This window comes from Stegostoma tigrinum, chromosome 33, assembly GCF_030684315.1.
Source record: "Stegostoma tigrinum isolate sSteTig4 chromosome 33, sSteTig4.hap1, whole genome shotgun sequence".
Lineage (NCBI taxonomy): Eukaryota > Metazoa > Chordata > Chondrichthyes > Orectolobiformes > Stegostomatidae > Stegostoma > Stegostoma tigrinum.
In genome coordinates, this window is record NC_081386.1 from 27,346,288 (window position 1) to 27,361,911 (window position 15,624).

The following is a 15,624-nucleotide window of genomic DNA, read 5'->3' on the forward strand; positions in this document are numbered from 1 at the left end:
CAGTATTTGTTGCTCTGCCCAGTTATGCTTGAGAAGATGCTGATACAAATGCCTTCTTGAAGTATTGCAGTCCAAGTGCTGTAGAAAAGGAGGTATTTCAGAATTTTTAGCCCAGAGGACTGTGTCACAAGAGCACCAGGTCCATCTGGTATGTCAATTGTACTGTGGATGCAGAGTAGCGGGCTAAACAGCTCTGATATTTGCTGTCAGCTTGCATTTCAAATTACAGAGCAGAATTATGCTTGTAACAGTAGTTTCAGCCTAAGAATTGAATCTTAAGGAATGTGGAATTGCAGTCTTCTGCTTGAGTGTTAATTTGAGAATATATCCAAATCAAATACTATGTAACCAGATTCCACCGCTTAACAAAATTGCATTTTTACAAAGAAAACATGGCATAAATTTACATTAAAGCGGATTCTAAAGAAATTGTATTTCCATGTTCATTTCACTCATCTGTTAAAATGAACTAATTAATTCTTTTAATTTGAACCATTCTCTACTTACGTCAGCAAATAACATTCACACCCACCATCATCATGCCCCATAACAAAATAAGTTAGTTAAGGCACCAAAACTAGCCAACAGCAAAATTTTATATGTTCGCAAGATTAGAAATTTCTGTTTACCTCACAAGGTATGATTCCACTCTTGTCCTGCAAGTACAAGATACCACCACTCTGTTGTTCTTGGCTCTTTGAAGAACTTAGCACAATTGAGGTCTTATCTGTCAGGAGACCACATAGCAGCAAGTTTGTCCGACTAAGTGCCTTCTGACTGATCAGTAAATTTCCTTTATGCGCAGTCCACTGCTTGAACTGACTGGTGCTCCACGTTAATTGACTACAGCAAGGGTTTTTCTGCTGAGAATGAAGTTCCTCAATGGATATAAATCTGCAATTAAATCTTTAATTAAGCAGCAAGAAGACAAGAGTCTATCTGAACTCTAACAATGCCAAATGAATAATAATCAAAATGACAACGACATGCAATCCATGGCCAAATGACATAACTACTGACCCCAACTAAAATCCAAAACATTCTGGAACTATGAAGACATTTTGGTCCTAGAGAGGAAAATCAAGAGCCGTTTTGATCAGATTTGGATGTATTTCAGCATTCTCAAATTACTATCAAAAACTACTGAATTAACCAGCAGGGTCTTGAAAATACACAAAAATAATTGCATCTAATCTGACCTCAGATCTATATTCATCTCATTATCACACTTCACTGCCAGTTGAATGGTTTCAGATTTTGGCTCCATTCTACCCTCGAAAGTCCACAAACGTCATGAAAATAACTTGCATTTGTACCTGACTTCTAAATGTAGTCAAATATCCCAAGTCACTTACAGGACTCATTTTCAAAAAAATCACCAATATGTATTGGTTCAAGTTACTGAAAGCTTGGTCAAAAAAGTAAATTTAAGGAAAACCTTGAAAGGAAAGATGTGGGGACGTTGAGGAAAGGAATTCCACAACTTGGGCCATTACTAATTAATATAAAGTTTGAGAAGGGCCCCAACAGCAGCCGGCAATACATTGTTCCCAGAATAATTGTGTATTTAAGTATATTAGTTTCTTTCATTCCTAGAAACACTACATTCAATTCCAAAAACATAGTGCTTTGAACATAATTCAAAAGCAAAAACATTGATGCATCGGAGAAAAGGTTGTGGGTGGGGGACGGAAGAGTTGTGGGTGAGTCGCTGTTGCTTTCCTCTTTCATCTGGAATTGAAAAACTTCATCAACTTTGCCTCCAATTTCCACCCTGCCCACACTTTCACCTGATCTATCTCTGACTCCTCCCTTCCCCGACATTTCTATTTCCATTTCTGGGAATAGACTGGTCACTAAAATCCATTACAAACCCAGTGACTCCCACAGCTACCTGGACTATACATCTTCACATCCCACCTCCTGTAAAGACTCCATCCCATTCTCTCAGTTCCTCCATGTCCATTGCATATATTCAGATGAGGCCAACTTCAACAACGGAGCCTCCAGAATGTCCACCTTCTTCCTCAACCAAGGATTCCCCAGCTCCGTTGTCGACAGGGCCCTCAACCAGGTCCAGCCCATCTCCCATACTTCAGCCCTCACCCCCTTTCTTCCCTCCCACAACAGCAATAGGGTTCCCCTTATCCTCACCTACCATTCCACCAGCATCCACATCCAGAATAACATCAGATGCCATTCCACCACCTCCAGCAAGATGCCACCAGATACCTATACCCCTCCCCTCCTTTGTCCACCTTCCGCAGGGACCATTCCCTCTGGGACACCCTGGTCCACATTTGCATCACCCCCCCCAACACCTCACTACAGCCCTACGGCACCTTCCCCTGTAACTGGCAAATGTAACACCTGTGCAGTTACGTCCTCCCTCCCCAGAATCCAAGGGCCCTAACATACCTTCCAGGTGAAGTAACACTTCACCTGCACTTCCAAGAGTTTGGTTCACTGCATTCACTGCTCACAATGTGGTCTCCTCTACATTGGGGTCAACGAAGCATAGACTTGGCGACCACTTTGCAGAACATCTATGTACTGTTCACAAAAAAGACCCTGAACTACCTGTTGCCTTCCACTTCAAAGCACCACCTTGCTCCCTGACCAATATCTTTGTCTCTGGCTTGCTACAGAGTTCCAGTGAAGCCCAACACAATCTAGAGGAACAACGCCTCATTTTCCACTTGGGGACCCTACAGCCCTCTGGACTCAATATTGAGTTCAATAATTTTAGGGCCTGAACTCTCCAAGTCCCAGCCCCCCACACCACACACCAGGCCTTGTTACCACATAGCCTGCTACTACACACCCCCCATTATTAGTCAATAACAGTCCCCATTTACAACTACTCACCCTCCCAGCCTGTTCGTTATCAATTCCTTTGTCTGTCCTATTGTCTTTCTATCTCTTTGGGCTCCATCCTATCGTCCCTACCTCACCCACCTCCCTATTTTCTACACATAAACTGACATTTTCCCAGCCATCATCAGTTCTGAGGAAGGGTCTGGACCAGAAATGTTAACTCTGTTTTCTCCTTCACAGATGCTGCCAGACTTGCTGAGCTTTTCCAGCAACTTTGTTTTTGTGATAACAAGGTATACAGCTGGATGAACACAGCAGGCCAAGCAGCAGAGGAGCAAGGAGGCTGACATTTCGGGCCTAGACCCTTCTTCGGAAATGGGGGAAGAGGAGGGGGTTCTGAAATAAATAGGGAGAGAGAAGGAGGCAGATAGAAGATGAACAGAGGAGAAGGCAGGTGGAGAAGGGACAGACAGGTCAAAGAGGTGGGATTGGAGCCAGTAAAGGTGAGTGTAGGTGGGGAGTTAGGGAGGAGATAGGTCAGTCCAGGAAGGACGGACAGGTCAAGGGGGTGGGATGAGGTTAGTAGATAGAAGATGGGTGCAGCCTGAGGTGGGATGAGGGGATAGGTGAGAGGAAGGACATGTTAGGGAGGCAGGGACGAGCTGGGATATGGTACGGGGAGGGGAGATTTTGAAGATTGTGAAGTCCACATTGATACCATTGGGCTGCAGGGCTCCCAAGCGGAATATGAGTTGCTGTTCTTGCTACCTTCCGGTGGCATCATTGTGGCACTGCAGGAGGCCCAGGATGGACATGTTGTCGGGACAGGGGGAGTTGTTTAATGCGAACCGAGCGTAGGTGTGTTTTGCAAAGCGGTCCCCAAGCCTCTGCTTGGTTTCCCTGATGTAGAGGAGGCCACAACGGGAACAGCCGATGCAGTATACCACATCAGCAGATGTGCAGGTGAACATCTGCTTGATGTGGGAAGTCTTCTTGAGGCCTGGGATAGGGGTGAATGGGGAGGTGTAGGGGCAGGTGTAGCACTTCCTGAGGTTGCAGGGAAAAGTGCCGGGTATGGTGGGGCTGGAGGGGAGTGTGGAGCAGAGAAGGGAGTCACGGGGAGAGTGGTCCCTTCAAAAAACAGATAAGGATGAGGAGGGAAAAATGTATTTGGTGGTGCCGTCGGATTGCAGATGGCAGAAGTGTTGAAGGATGATGCATTGGATCTGGAAGTTGGTGGAATGGTTCGTGAGGACAAGGAGGATTTTGTTTTGGTTGTCATTGCAGAGAGGTGGTGTGAGGGATGAATTGCAGGAGACACAGTCGAGGGCGTTCTCAACCATTGAGGTATTGGTGGGGGGGGGGGGGGGGGGGGGGTGGTGGAGTTGCAGTCCTTTAAAAATTAGGACATCTGAGATGTACGGGAGTGGAATGCCTCATCCTGGGAGCAGATGCGGCGCCGGCAAAGGAATTGAGAATTGGGGATGGCATTTTTGCAGGAAGGTGGGTGGGAGGAGGTGTATTCTAGGTAGCTGTGGGAGCCGGTGAGTTTGGAATGGATATCGGTTTCTAGGTGGTTGCCACAGATGGAAACAGAGATCCAGGAAGGAGAGAGCGGTATTAGAGGTCATCCATGTGAATGTAAGGTTGGGTTGAAAGGTGTTGGTGAAGTGGACGAACTGTTTGAGCTCCTTGTGGGAGCACGAGGCGGCTCCTCTGTACATTGATGACTGTATCAGCGCCGCCTCGTGCTCTCACAAGGAGCTCAAACAGCTCATCCACTTTGACCTGTCTGCCTCCTCTCCACCTATCTTCACCTCTATCCATTTTTATCCACCTCCCCCTCTCTCCCTATTTGCTTCAGAGCCCCCTTCCCCTCCCGCATTTCTGTAGGAGGGTCTAGGCCTGAAACGTCAGCCTCCCTGCTCCTCTGATGCTGCTGCTTGGCCTGCTGTGTTTGTCCAGCTCTACACCTTGTTATCACAGATTGGCCAGCATCTGCAGTTCCAACTATCTCCAAAACAACTTTGTTTTTGTTCTTGATTTACAGCAACCACAGTTCTTTTGTATTTTACAATTCAGGAGCAGACATTTATGTCATTGTATATCATAACATTTAAGACTGTGTGATTTGCATTAAATGTACAGCTTTGCAAACTTAAGATGTTTTCTGACAAAATGAACCACTTGCTCCAGCAGAAAACCTGCACCCCAGATAGCCAGGCAGGATGAAGGTCTGGAGTCAAGCAACTGCTTAAGTCTCTCTGTCACAATATAATCATTTTGCTCAAGAATTACACCCCATCTAAAGAGTGAGCCAATAGAGTGGCATAAAAAAATAATGGCTAATGTCTATGAGTTAAAAGTATCCTAAGATTCAAACCCTTAAAAATATTTTAAAGCAAACGCCCTTTATGATAGCAGCTCATGACTGAAACTAGAACAATGTAAAAGTTTTAGATAACAAAAATCTTAACTACAAAATGCCATAAGTACGCAAGACCATTAGTAACTGAAACAAAAACAGATTAAAGTAAAATAGCACCCTTCCCGCAAATAATGAATATAATTAGATTTTTTAGTACCTATAGCTTAAAGGTAGAATAAGTCCATCCTTGCCTTGATAGCCACAAGTATTACTGTGATTGTGACAAATTCTGCATAAGCATCGAAACAGACAGCTGCTCAACTCCTTACAACTAATTTCACAATCTACAGCCACAGGAACGATGTTCTCTTCTGTAAATCTGTACAAATTCTGGAGCCACTGAACATACTGTAAATTGAAGGCAAGAATGAAATATTGGCTGTGATAGTCTTTTGTAAAGTCATTCAAAACAGTACCTCAAAAAGACTACAGATTTTGACAACCGCAACAAAACAGCGCATAAACACATTTGTTCTAACACACATTTCACAATATAAACCTTTAAAAGCAAAGTAGCTGGGAATATGCAGTGGTAAAGAACAGACCATAACATACACATGGCTACACACTTTGGAAGCTACTGTCCGATCTTCTGTCCCTACTCTAACTCCAAATGCAGTTTTGGAAGACTACCATCGATAAGGTCTGTGTGGGGATGAAGTTATGTGCAGAGAGGAGGGAACAATATTCAGTTGTTAAATATGAACAAGAGCTTAGCAATCCTTAATGGAAAGCCATAAATATAGCTTTGGATTGTAAACAGCTGGTCTATTTCTGCAATTGTATCAGCATTACTATTCGAGCTGCTGGCAATACTGGACAAGTTAGATCTCAGAATGAAACCTGATTTGATAGAAAAATAAAACTTACGGTCTTTCAATGACTATGGAGCTCAGTCACTGAATATATTCACAAGAGTTTTTCATTGTATTTTTAAATAAAAGAATATAAAAGTTTACTGCACAAAAAAAAGCATATTAGAGTAACTGAGAACAATTACAGTGATGTCATTAGGACATAAGATAGATTTATCCCTTTTATATCATTATCCTTACTCAAATCTCAGTGGAAGAGTCACCCCATCTCCAAACTGAAGCATTTTACTCAGCTGGCTCGGCAGTAATCCTTTTGGCAAATTGATGCATGTTCACTGGATGTTATTGTAAATTGCTATTAAATAGTACAGAAATAGAGTTTGCTGAAAAAAGTACATTTTTCCAAAACTTTTTGCCTTTCATTCATCAAGTCAATTAGGAAAAAAAAAATCTTTTTTTTAAATTGTACTGGAGAAGACTTCAGATTGGCTGGAAAGTGAACTTTGAAGAATTTCACCAGCAATCAATTTAGGATTGCCAATTAGGATCACTGTAGCACACTTATTTGTACTGGAAATTACATATATTAATACACAGGGCTCGTTTTTGTAGACAGGAAAGGCATATAGAGAAGCTGTACCTGATTCAACTCAACAGAATAGGTAACAGTCATTTGCTAGTTAATTTTAGGGACAACGCCTTGACCAAGAGTAGTAAATCTGTCAAACGTGAATTGGTCTTTTTACCACAGCAGTGCCTCTTCCAGTGTCTACTTGCCATCCAAACAACAATCCCCTCTCACACAGTATAAATGTTGGTTTAAGGCTGTTGTGATGTGGTGTTAACACCCCCGGCTCTGAGCCAGAAATCCCAAGTTCAAGTCCCAACAGCTTCAGAGGTCTGTCATAAAACATTTGAACATGATTATTAAATGCATACAATCGACTTTTTTCCCTTGAATTGATATTCATGAAAAATTGTCTTGATGAGTGCAAGACAAATAGGATTACTTCTTTTTTCCCCCCAGTTAATATCTCTCCCATGATCATTTAAACAAACTACAAATGCAATTCATTATTACTTAGTTGGAATTCCATAATTCTTTGCTATCCACAGCCTTGTACGGCGTCTAAGGTTTTAAGAGTAGAGTTGTAGCTAGGGTTGTAGATGTTCTGGTTGGTTGGCTCACTGAGCTGGTTCATTGATCTGCAGACATTTCATTACCCTGCTGGGTAACAAAATCAGCATAGCCTCTGATGAAGCGCTGCTGTGTTTTCCCGCCTGTCATTTAAACTCTGGTGTCCGTTGAGCTGGATTACCTCACTACCAGTTTTCCTTCGCAATGGAGTGTATAAGGGCTCTACATCTATGTGTTTATTGCTGGCTTTCTTAGTGGAGAACCAGGCTTCTAGGAATTCCTGTGCTTGCCTCTCCTCGTTAAGAATTTCCCATTGGTCCTGCGTTCCACCATAGGACATCTTCCTCGCAAACCTCCAGAGCAGTGCTTCAGGAGTTTTCTTCACTGAATTCTAAGATTCTCTGGACTTTTCCCAGCCCTGACTCCTCATAAACTGCTAGTAACAGTAGCTAAGCTATTATGGACCTATTCCCACTGCATGATCCTGCTTATAACACCCTTTCCCATTCACTGGTAGTTATAAAACTTCAATTCTCTCTCTCCCGGGTGGTTGCTCATCATTTTCCTAAAAGCACAATGACTTCCACCAAATGCAGTTTTGAACTGAATGACTGAGTTTCCAGAAGATCAAATCAGACCTTTAGCAAACTGAAAACCCTCCCCCTGGCTCCACTCCACATCACAAACCATCCTGATAGGAAGCTATATCACCATTCCTTCACTATCACTCGACTGAAGTCATAGAAATACTTCTAACAGCACTGAGGACACATGTAGGCTACAACAGTTGAGGAAAGTGGTTCACCACCCACCTTTTCAGGGGTAGTTGGGAATGGACCATAACTGGTTGTATTAATAGTAAAGAAAATACATCACCATCTCAGATAACAAAGTGTGAAGCTGGATGAACACTGCAGGCCAAGCAGCATCTCAGGAGCACAAAAGCTGACGTTTCAGGCCTAGACCCTTCATCGGATAGGGGGATGGGGAGAGGGTTCTGGAATAAATAGGGAGAGACGGGGAGGCGGACCGAAGATGGATAGACAAGAAGCTAGGTGGAGAGGAGAGTATAAGTTGGGAGGTAGGGAGGGGATAGGTCAGTCCGGGGAGGATGGACAGGTCAAGGAGGCGGGATGAGGTTAGTAGGTGGGCAACGGAGGTGCAGCTTGAGGTGGGAGGGCAGCATAGGTGAGAGGAAGAACAGGTTAGGGAGGCGGGGACGAGCTGGGCTGGTTTTGGGATGCAGTGAGTGAAGGCCCAGCTCGTCCCCGCCTCCCTAACCTGTTCTTCCTCTCACCTATCCCCTCCTCCCACCTGAAGCCGCACACCCGAAGGTTGCAGGAACAGCAACTCATATTCCGCTTGGGCACCCTGCAGCCCAATGGTATCAATGTGGACTTCACAAGCTTCAAAATCTCCCCTGCCCCCACTGCATCCCAAAACCAGCCCAGCTCGTCCCCGCCTCCCTAACCTGTTCTTCCTAACACCTATCCCTTCCTCCCACCCCAAGCCGCCCCTCCATTTCCTACCTAACCTCATCCCGCCTCCTTGACCTGTCCTTCCTCCCTGGACTGACCTATCCCCTCTCTACCTCCCACCTATCTTCTCGTCTATCCATCTTCGGTCCGCCTCCTCCTCTCTCCCTATTTATTCCAGTTCCCTCTCCCCCATCCCCCTCTCCGATGAAGGGTCTAGGCCCGAAATATCAGCTTTTCTGCTCCTGAGATGCTGCTTGGCCTGCTGTGTTCATCCAGCTCCACACTTTGTTATCTCGGATTCTCCAGCATCTGCAGTTCCCATTACGTCTACATCACCATCTCAGCAGACTCTTAGCTCACTCCCTCCCTCCCTCTGCCTAACAAGCACTATCGGCACTGGTTGATAATTAAGAAGGAGTCTGCCACTGTTATTATAACAATGGGACTTATTGAAACCGAATCCTAACCGCTTCTCTTTGTCTTGAATCAGTTCTTGGTGATGGAACCTAAACTGGAGAACATGTAAGAAGGGCCCATGCCTAGTCACGTTATCGCATGCAGTCAGTCCGTTGCTCATAAAGTGACTTATTTGCTGGTTATCAATCTTCAAAGAAAAATTACTATGGATTCATTTGCAAATTAACGTGATGCAAACTGTTACAAAGGAGGATCACACTCACAGCACTGCTCAGTTTCCCAAACTCCGACACAAACTCTTCCATTTCCGTCAATGCAACTTAGAAGCGGAATATCAACATCTACTTCCACTCGGAACCTCTTTTTCGAATCGTACAAATGTAAAGTCTTTCTCGAATGAAATATTTAAAATCGTGCTCTGAACTCCACCACCATTCGGCACAACCAACTGTCACTAACGAACTTCGCTGTTCACGCACAACCTACTTCCAGCCCACGCGACCGGCTGCCGCGTTTGCATCCGGTCTACGCGCCCCGCTGCCGACTCTACATCTGGTCTATGCGCCCCGCTGCCGAGTCTACATCCGGTCTATGCGCCCCGCTGCCGAGTCTACATCCGGTCTAGGAGCACCGCTACCGAGTCTTCATCAGGTGCATTTACACACCAGAAGTCCATTTCATTTTCGGCTCGCATGTCCCGCTGTTGAATCAACTTCTGGCTCATATGCGCTACTCGTTCTCCTTCCAAAGCCCGCAACTATATCCGGTCTCTTCGCCCCGCAACGGTGTCTATTAACAGCTGATCGCCCCTTTGTGATTCTAATTCCTCTCCCTGTGCCCTGCAGCCGATTACTTTCCCTGTCCTCGTGCTCCGCAGCCGATTATTTCCATTGCTTGTGCCCCGCAGCCGATTCTATTTCCAGTCCCTGTGCCCCGCAGCCGAAACTATTTCCTGTCCTTGTGCCCCGCTGCTGATTCTATTTCCTGTCCTTGTGCCCCGCAGCTGATTCTATTTCCCGCCCCTGTGCTCCGCGGCCGATTCTATATCCTGTCCCTATGCCCCGCAGAGTCTCGTTGTGGCGTAGCGCTGACTGGATTTTTACGAATCAAGTGTTGTTAGGAGCTACAGCGGCGGGACACGTTTGACTTCGTAGCCGCTCACGCTGCTCCCCGACCCTCCGAGGAAAATGCTCTCTCTGTGATCGGCGCCGTTGACGGTGGAAGCTAAAGTGGAGTGTGATCCTCGAGAAAGCGCAGGCTCCGCCGATGTGTCGCTGGCGGGTGTGGGTGTGGGTGGCGCTGATGCCGCTGGCGGCCGCGATGCTTCCCAGGGCCGGTCGAAGCCCCGAGCCCGACCCGTCTGCCTCCTTCAACCAGAGCGCCTCGTCCGCGCCCCTTAATAACGGCACCGCCATGGACAGTGTGGTCCCCATTCTGCGCCACTTCTTCACCGTCAGGAACCTAGTGTTGGCCGCCTCTGGCGGGGCCTTCCTCCTCATCGTGTGCCTCCTCGCCCGAGCCATCAGGTACAGAACAGGGGCTTTGTGCGGGGATTTAAACACGACTTCCCTAGACTGGAGACATGGGTGACCAATTCTTCCCAATTCGCCCTTGCGTTGAGAAATGTTGGGGAGAGTGAAGAAAGTGGTGAAACTTTGACACATCATAATTAGGGAAGAAAAAAGTTCAGTCAGTGTTTGATTAAGGGAAGTTGACGCGCATTTGTGAAGGGCAATTATAAACAAAATATTAGGGCTCCTGTGGTGCAGCAGTAATGCCCCAATCTCTGGGCCGAGAGGTCCAGGTTCAAGTCCCACCCGATCTATCTAGAAGCGTGTGGTAGCATCACTGAACGGGTTGAATAGAAAATATTAAAAATAACAGGTCTCTTGTAGCGCAGTGGTAGTGTCCCTAACTCTGAACGAGGAAACCTGGGTACAAGTCCCACTTGTTATTGCTCATCTCTGGACAGGTTGATTCGAAGATATGAAAGCAACATACTGTAGATGCTGGAAATCTGAAATGATAATAGAAAGAGCTCCATGCTACTAGTCTTGCTGAGTTTCTCCAGTTGTTTGTTTTTAGATATTTTAATCCACCTGTTCAGATATGTTACACCTCTGAGGCAGGTGGGACTTGAACTTGGGCTTTCTGGTTCGAAGATAGGGATGTTACAATTGTGCCACAAGAGCACTTAACCCTCTTTTTATTTGTTAATGGCAAATTGTGCTCAGCTAGCATACTTTACTCCTGTCTGACGAAGGGTCTAGGTTCGAAACGTCATCTTTTGTGCTCCTGAGATGCTGCTTGGCCTGCTGTGTTCATCCAGCTACACATTCTGTTATCTCAGATTCTCCAGCATCTGCAGTTCCCATTATCTCTAGCGTACTTTAGTTTTTTTTAAGCTGGAGAAGGGTGCGGTGACTTGGCTGCATCTGTGCAAAAGTAATTAAAAGTTACAAGACTGAGAGAGCAGTTGCGTAAGAAAACATACAGCATCCTAGCCAGGATCATTAGACATGTAATACAAAAATAAAGAAGTTTTTATTAACATACTAGCTTCACCTCAACAACAGTATTATGTCCCATTCTGGGCACAATTACATAGAAAGAATTTGAAAGCAATAGAGAGTTGTAGAAAATAAAATGAGGGACTTGGATAGATTGGACAAGCTAGAGCTTTTTGCCATGCTGAAGTTTGAGATGAAAGAGGCATTCAAAATCATGAACAAAAACAAATTGCAAAAACTCAGTAGGTCTGGCAGTATCTGTGGAGAGAAAGCAGAGTTAATGTTTTGGGTCCAGTGATCCTTCTTCACAACTGATTCTATTTCCGCACAACGGTCACTGGACCGGAAACACTAACTCTGCTTTCCGTCCAGAGATGCTGCTGGACCTGCTGAGTTTCCCCAGCTATTTCTGTAGTTTTTTTTCTCTTTCCCAAATCTGCAGTTTCTTATGTATGTTTTCTCCAAATCATGAAGTATCTGGGCAGAGTAACCATTGCCACTCGTAAAGGGATTGAGAATGAGACAACACATGTCATGTAACTGGCATAAGAAAAATGCCAATGTGGCAAAAACATGTTCATAGAGTGAGTATCTAGGATCTGAAATTTGTTGCTTAAGAATATGGTGGAGAAAGGTTATAGTAGTAACTTGGATCACTGTTTGAAAGGGATGAATATGCAAAGTTATCGGGAAAAGTGTGGGCAGGTGGCATTAATCCAATTGCTCCTTCAGAGGGCCAATGCATGCATGATGGACTGAATCATTCCCTGTGCTGTAATAGTTCTGTGATATCTTTTATTTATATGTGGTACGTATAGCTTTGTCATGTTTATATATAAAAGTGCATGCACCGTTCACCACTACGTTTCGGTGTCCATGTACACAGATCCTTGAAAGTTGCCACCCAGGTTGACAGGGCTGTTAAGAAGGCATACAGTGTTTTAGCTTTTATTAATAGAGGAATTGAGTTCCGGAACCAAGAGGTTATGGTGAAGCTGTACAAAACTCTGGTGTGGCCGCACTTGGAGTATTGTGTACAGTTCTGGTCACCGCATTATAAGAAGGATGTGGAAGCTTTGGAAAGGGTGCAGAGGAGATTTACTAGGATGTTGCCTGGTGTGGAGGGAAGCTCTTACGATAAAAGGCTGAGGGACTTGAGGCTGTTTTCATTAGAGAGAAGAAGGTTGAGAGGTGACTTAACTGAAACATATAAAATAATCAGAGGGTTAGATAGGTTGGATAGGGAGAGCCTTTTTCCTAGGATGGTGACGGCGAGCACGAGGGGGCATAGCTTTAAATTGAGGGGTGAAAGATATAGGACAGATGTCAGAGGTAGTTTCTTTACTCAGAGAGTAGTAAGGGAATGGAACGCTTTGCCTGCAACGGTAGTAGATTCGCCAACTTTAGGTACATTTAAGCCGTCATTGGATAAGCATATGGACGTACGTGGAATTGTGTAGGTCAGATGGGTTGAGATCGGTATGACAGGTCGGCACAACATCGAGGGCCGAAGGGCCTGTACTGTGCTGTAATGTTCTATGTTCTGTGTACCTTTTCAAAGGCACACAGGAATACAATACATGCTGGCCCAGCCAGCCAATCCCACATCTGTGCAATAACAAAATGTGGAGCTGGATGAACACAGTAGGCCAAGCAGCATCTTAGGAGCACAAAAGCTGACGTTTCGGGCCGAGATCCTTCATCAGAAAACCCACATCTGTGAATGATTTTTTAAAAATACAACTTCAGTGGTGAAGAGTCAGTACAGATTTCGATTGGAATGAGATTAAGGCAGAAAGGAGTATTGGGCTGCGGTGTGCAGATGCTGCTCATTGACCCAAATAGAAGCCCAGTAAAACATTTCTTTTTCAATTTTAAGTCTAACAACATTTATAAACAAAAATCACTGTTTATAATTTCTCATTGTAATTGTACACTCCTGCAATTTCAATTTTATTGTAGCCAGTTATCATTATAAAAACAGGCATCTGTGTTGAGGGATTAAAACAAGGTTCAACAGCAACTGTGTAGAGCGAGACAGAGGCTTAACGTTTCTGGCCACTGACTTTTCAAAGGTGATTATTGACTAGAACTGTTCACTGTATACTCTCACTGTGTAGGCATTACCAGACCTGGTGAGCATTTTCTGGTTTATTAGCAACTTTCAGTGCCTGTGATTTGTTTGAAAGCAATTTGAGCAAAATGTGTACTAATGTATTTCACTAACTACTGTGATATTAGCATTGGGTTATGACGAATTAAATAGTCTTTTGAGTTTAATAGATTAGTGTCCCAAGTACAATTTCATCTGTTATGAGGAAGGGTCACCGGACCTGAAACGTTAATCCTGTTTTTTCCTTCACAGATGCTGCCAGGTCTGCTGAGCTTTTTTCAGCAACTTTGTTTTTGTTGTGTAAAATTTCATCAGTATGTACAGATTTAATTAATGCCTTATTGTAAAGTCCGGCTTTCTGTTATTTTATGTTTTATTTTAGTCTTGTGTTGACATTTGTAATGGAAATTGTTTTTATAAGCTTGATATGTTGCAGTTATGTGAGGTTTGAAAGGGTATTTCAACACCTTAGCCAGACAGATGTAGTTGATGAGTTGGGTAAAAGACTTTATGATGGAAAAAGTGACAAGTATAGCCAATGGATGTCTGATGTGTAATGTTGTCAGCTTAACTTGATGTGCATTCACATTGTTAGCTGTTCAGAGAGGTCAGGTTCTTTGCAATGCAAACTGTAATAAACATTACTGAAAGAGTCGGGCAAGCTAGCAATTCTCAATCAAAACTGACTACCTAATAATACGTTTTAATACGTGTTAATGCAACTTTTTGAAGTGGAATTAAGAAATTATTGTATTTGTAAATTAGTTGACTGAGAGAGGATTTAGATTGGGTGCTAAATTTCCTTTTCAATCTGGGCTGATCTTGGGCTGGGTGAAGTTTGATTCATCTATTTCCCTTGTCGTCATCCTTCTTGCCTCTGTTTTCACTCCTATGGGCTGATACAATGTGGCGGTTCTGAATGTTTTTGCTCCTCGTTTTACCTTGCCCCAAACTCACCAGCTAAGCAATGACTCCTCCTTGCACTCTATTTACTGAAATTGAGATTGTGGTGCTGCCTATAGGGTAACATTTTTACCGGATTTGGTAATTGGAATTACATCACTCTTAATTCTTTATTTCTGTTCTTTATTAACCTTGGTAGTGTCTCCTTTTATTAGTTAACATATGGCGAGTGCATACTCATGGTTTACTAGCTGATTTTGTCATGGAGACGTGACATGACTGTTTGAGGCATTCAGTAAGCTTTCATTATTTAGGGAAAGTGGTTGGCTGTTGTTTCCCTCAACAAGAAGGAATGCATGCCCAATTATTCTACCCAACATCTCAATAACTGACCTGTAGGACGAATGAATACCAGAAAAATAAAAGCTTCAGTTCTACTTTCTCACTTGATTCATTAATCAAGGGAGCTAAGAGGTCTGAGATTTTAAGAAACACTGACAAATCTGTTGTGTTCCAGACTGCTAAAATACCTGAAACTAAGTGCAGGCTCTTTCAGATTTCTGTAAAATTTGTGTGATTGATCTTGTGGGTTATTACTCAGCCATGGTAAACATACAGTTCAAGCACTTTTGCATTTTGCTTTTACAAGTTTGGAAAAAAATTCTGGAAATACGCAGCAGATCAGGTAGCATCTGTGGAGAAAGAGCTAATATTTAAGTTGGTTGAGAATTAAAAAAGGGTGTGCAGGGAGCATGGGATATGGAGGGTGAGGCCACCAGAATTAAAGTAGCTGAGAGAATGAAGCAAAGCCCTTGCAAAAAGAATGGTGGGAGTCAATGCCTCCCAGGAAATAGTGGCAAATGGTCTCCTTAGAAATAAAAGCAGGGAATGGAAAAGTCAGAGGAATTATATAAAGGTGAGTGAAGAATGGAAATTTAAATCATAGTTGATATTTTTTCAGTTCAGCACCTATATAGTCATCAGAACAATGAAGGAAAGACATAG

The 15,624-nt window shown here is 43.9% G+C and overlaps 1 protein-coding gene across 3 annotated transcripts in view; it reads right to left on the reverse strand.

Moving 5' to 3' along the window:
- The window catches only part of ctc1 (CTS telomere maintenance complex component 1), a 78,814-nt gene extending 69,194 nt beyond the window's left edge, over positions 1-9,620 (reverse strand). Inside the window, exons 1-3 of one of the 3 annotated variants that reach the window (XM_048563093.2) lie at positions 9,357-9,620; positions 5,403-5,593; positions 630-894 (exon numbers count right to left, since the gene is read on the reverse strand). In XM_048563093.2, coding sequence (XP_048419050.2) covers positions 630-894; positions 5,403-5,593; positions 9,357-9,398 — 498 coding nt within the window. In that variant the 5' untranslated portion in view covers positions 9,399-9,620. Of the gene's footprint in view, positions 1-629; positions 895-5,402; positions 5,594-9,356 lie in introns of those variants that run through there. The other 2 variants (XM_048563095.2, XM_048563096.2) reach the window with 2 other exon arrangements.
- Between the last annotated feature and the right edge of the window lie 6,004 nt (positions 9,621-15,624).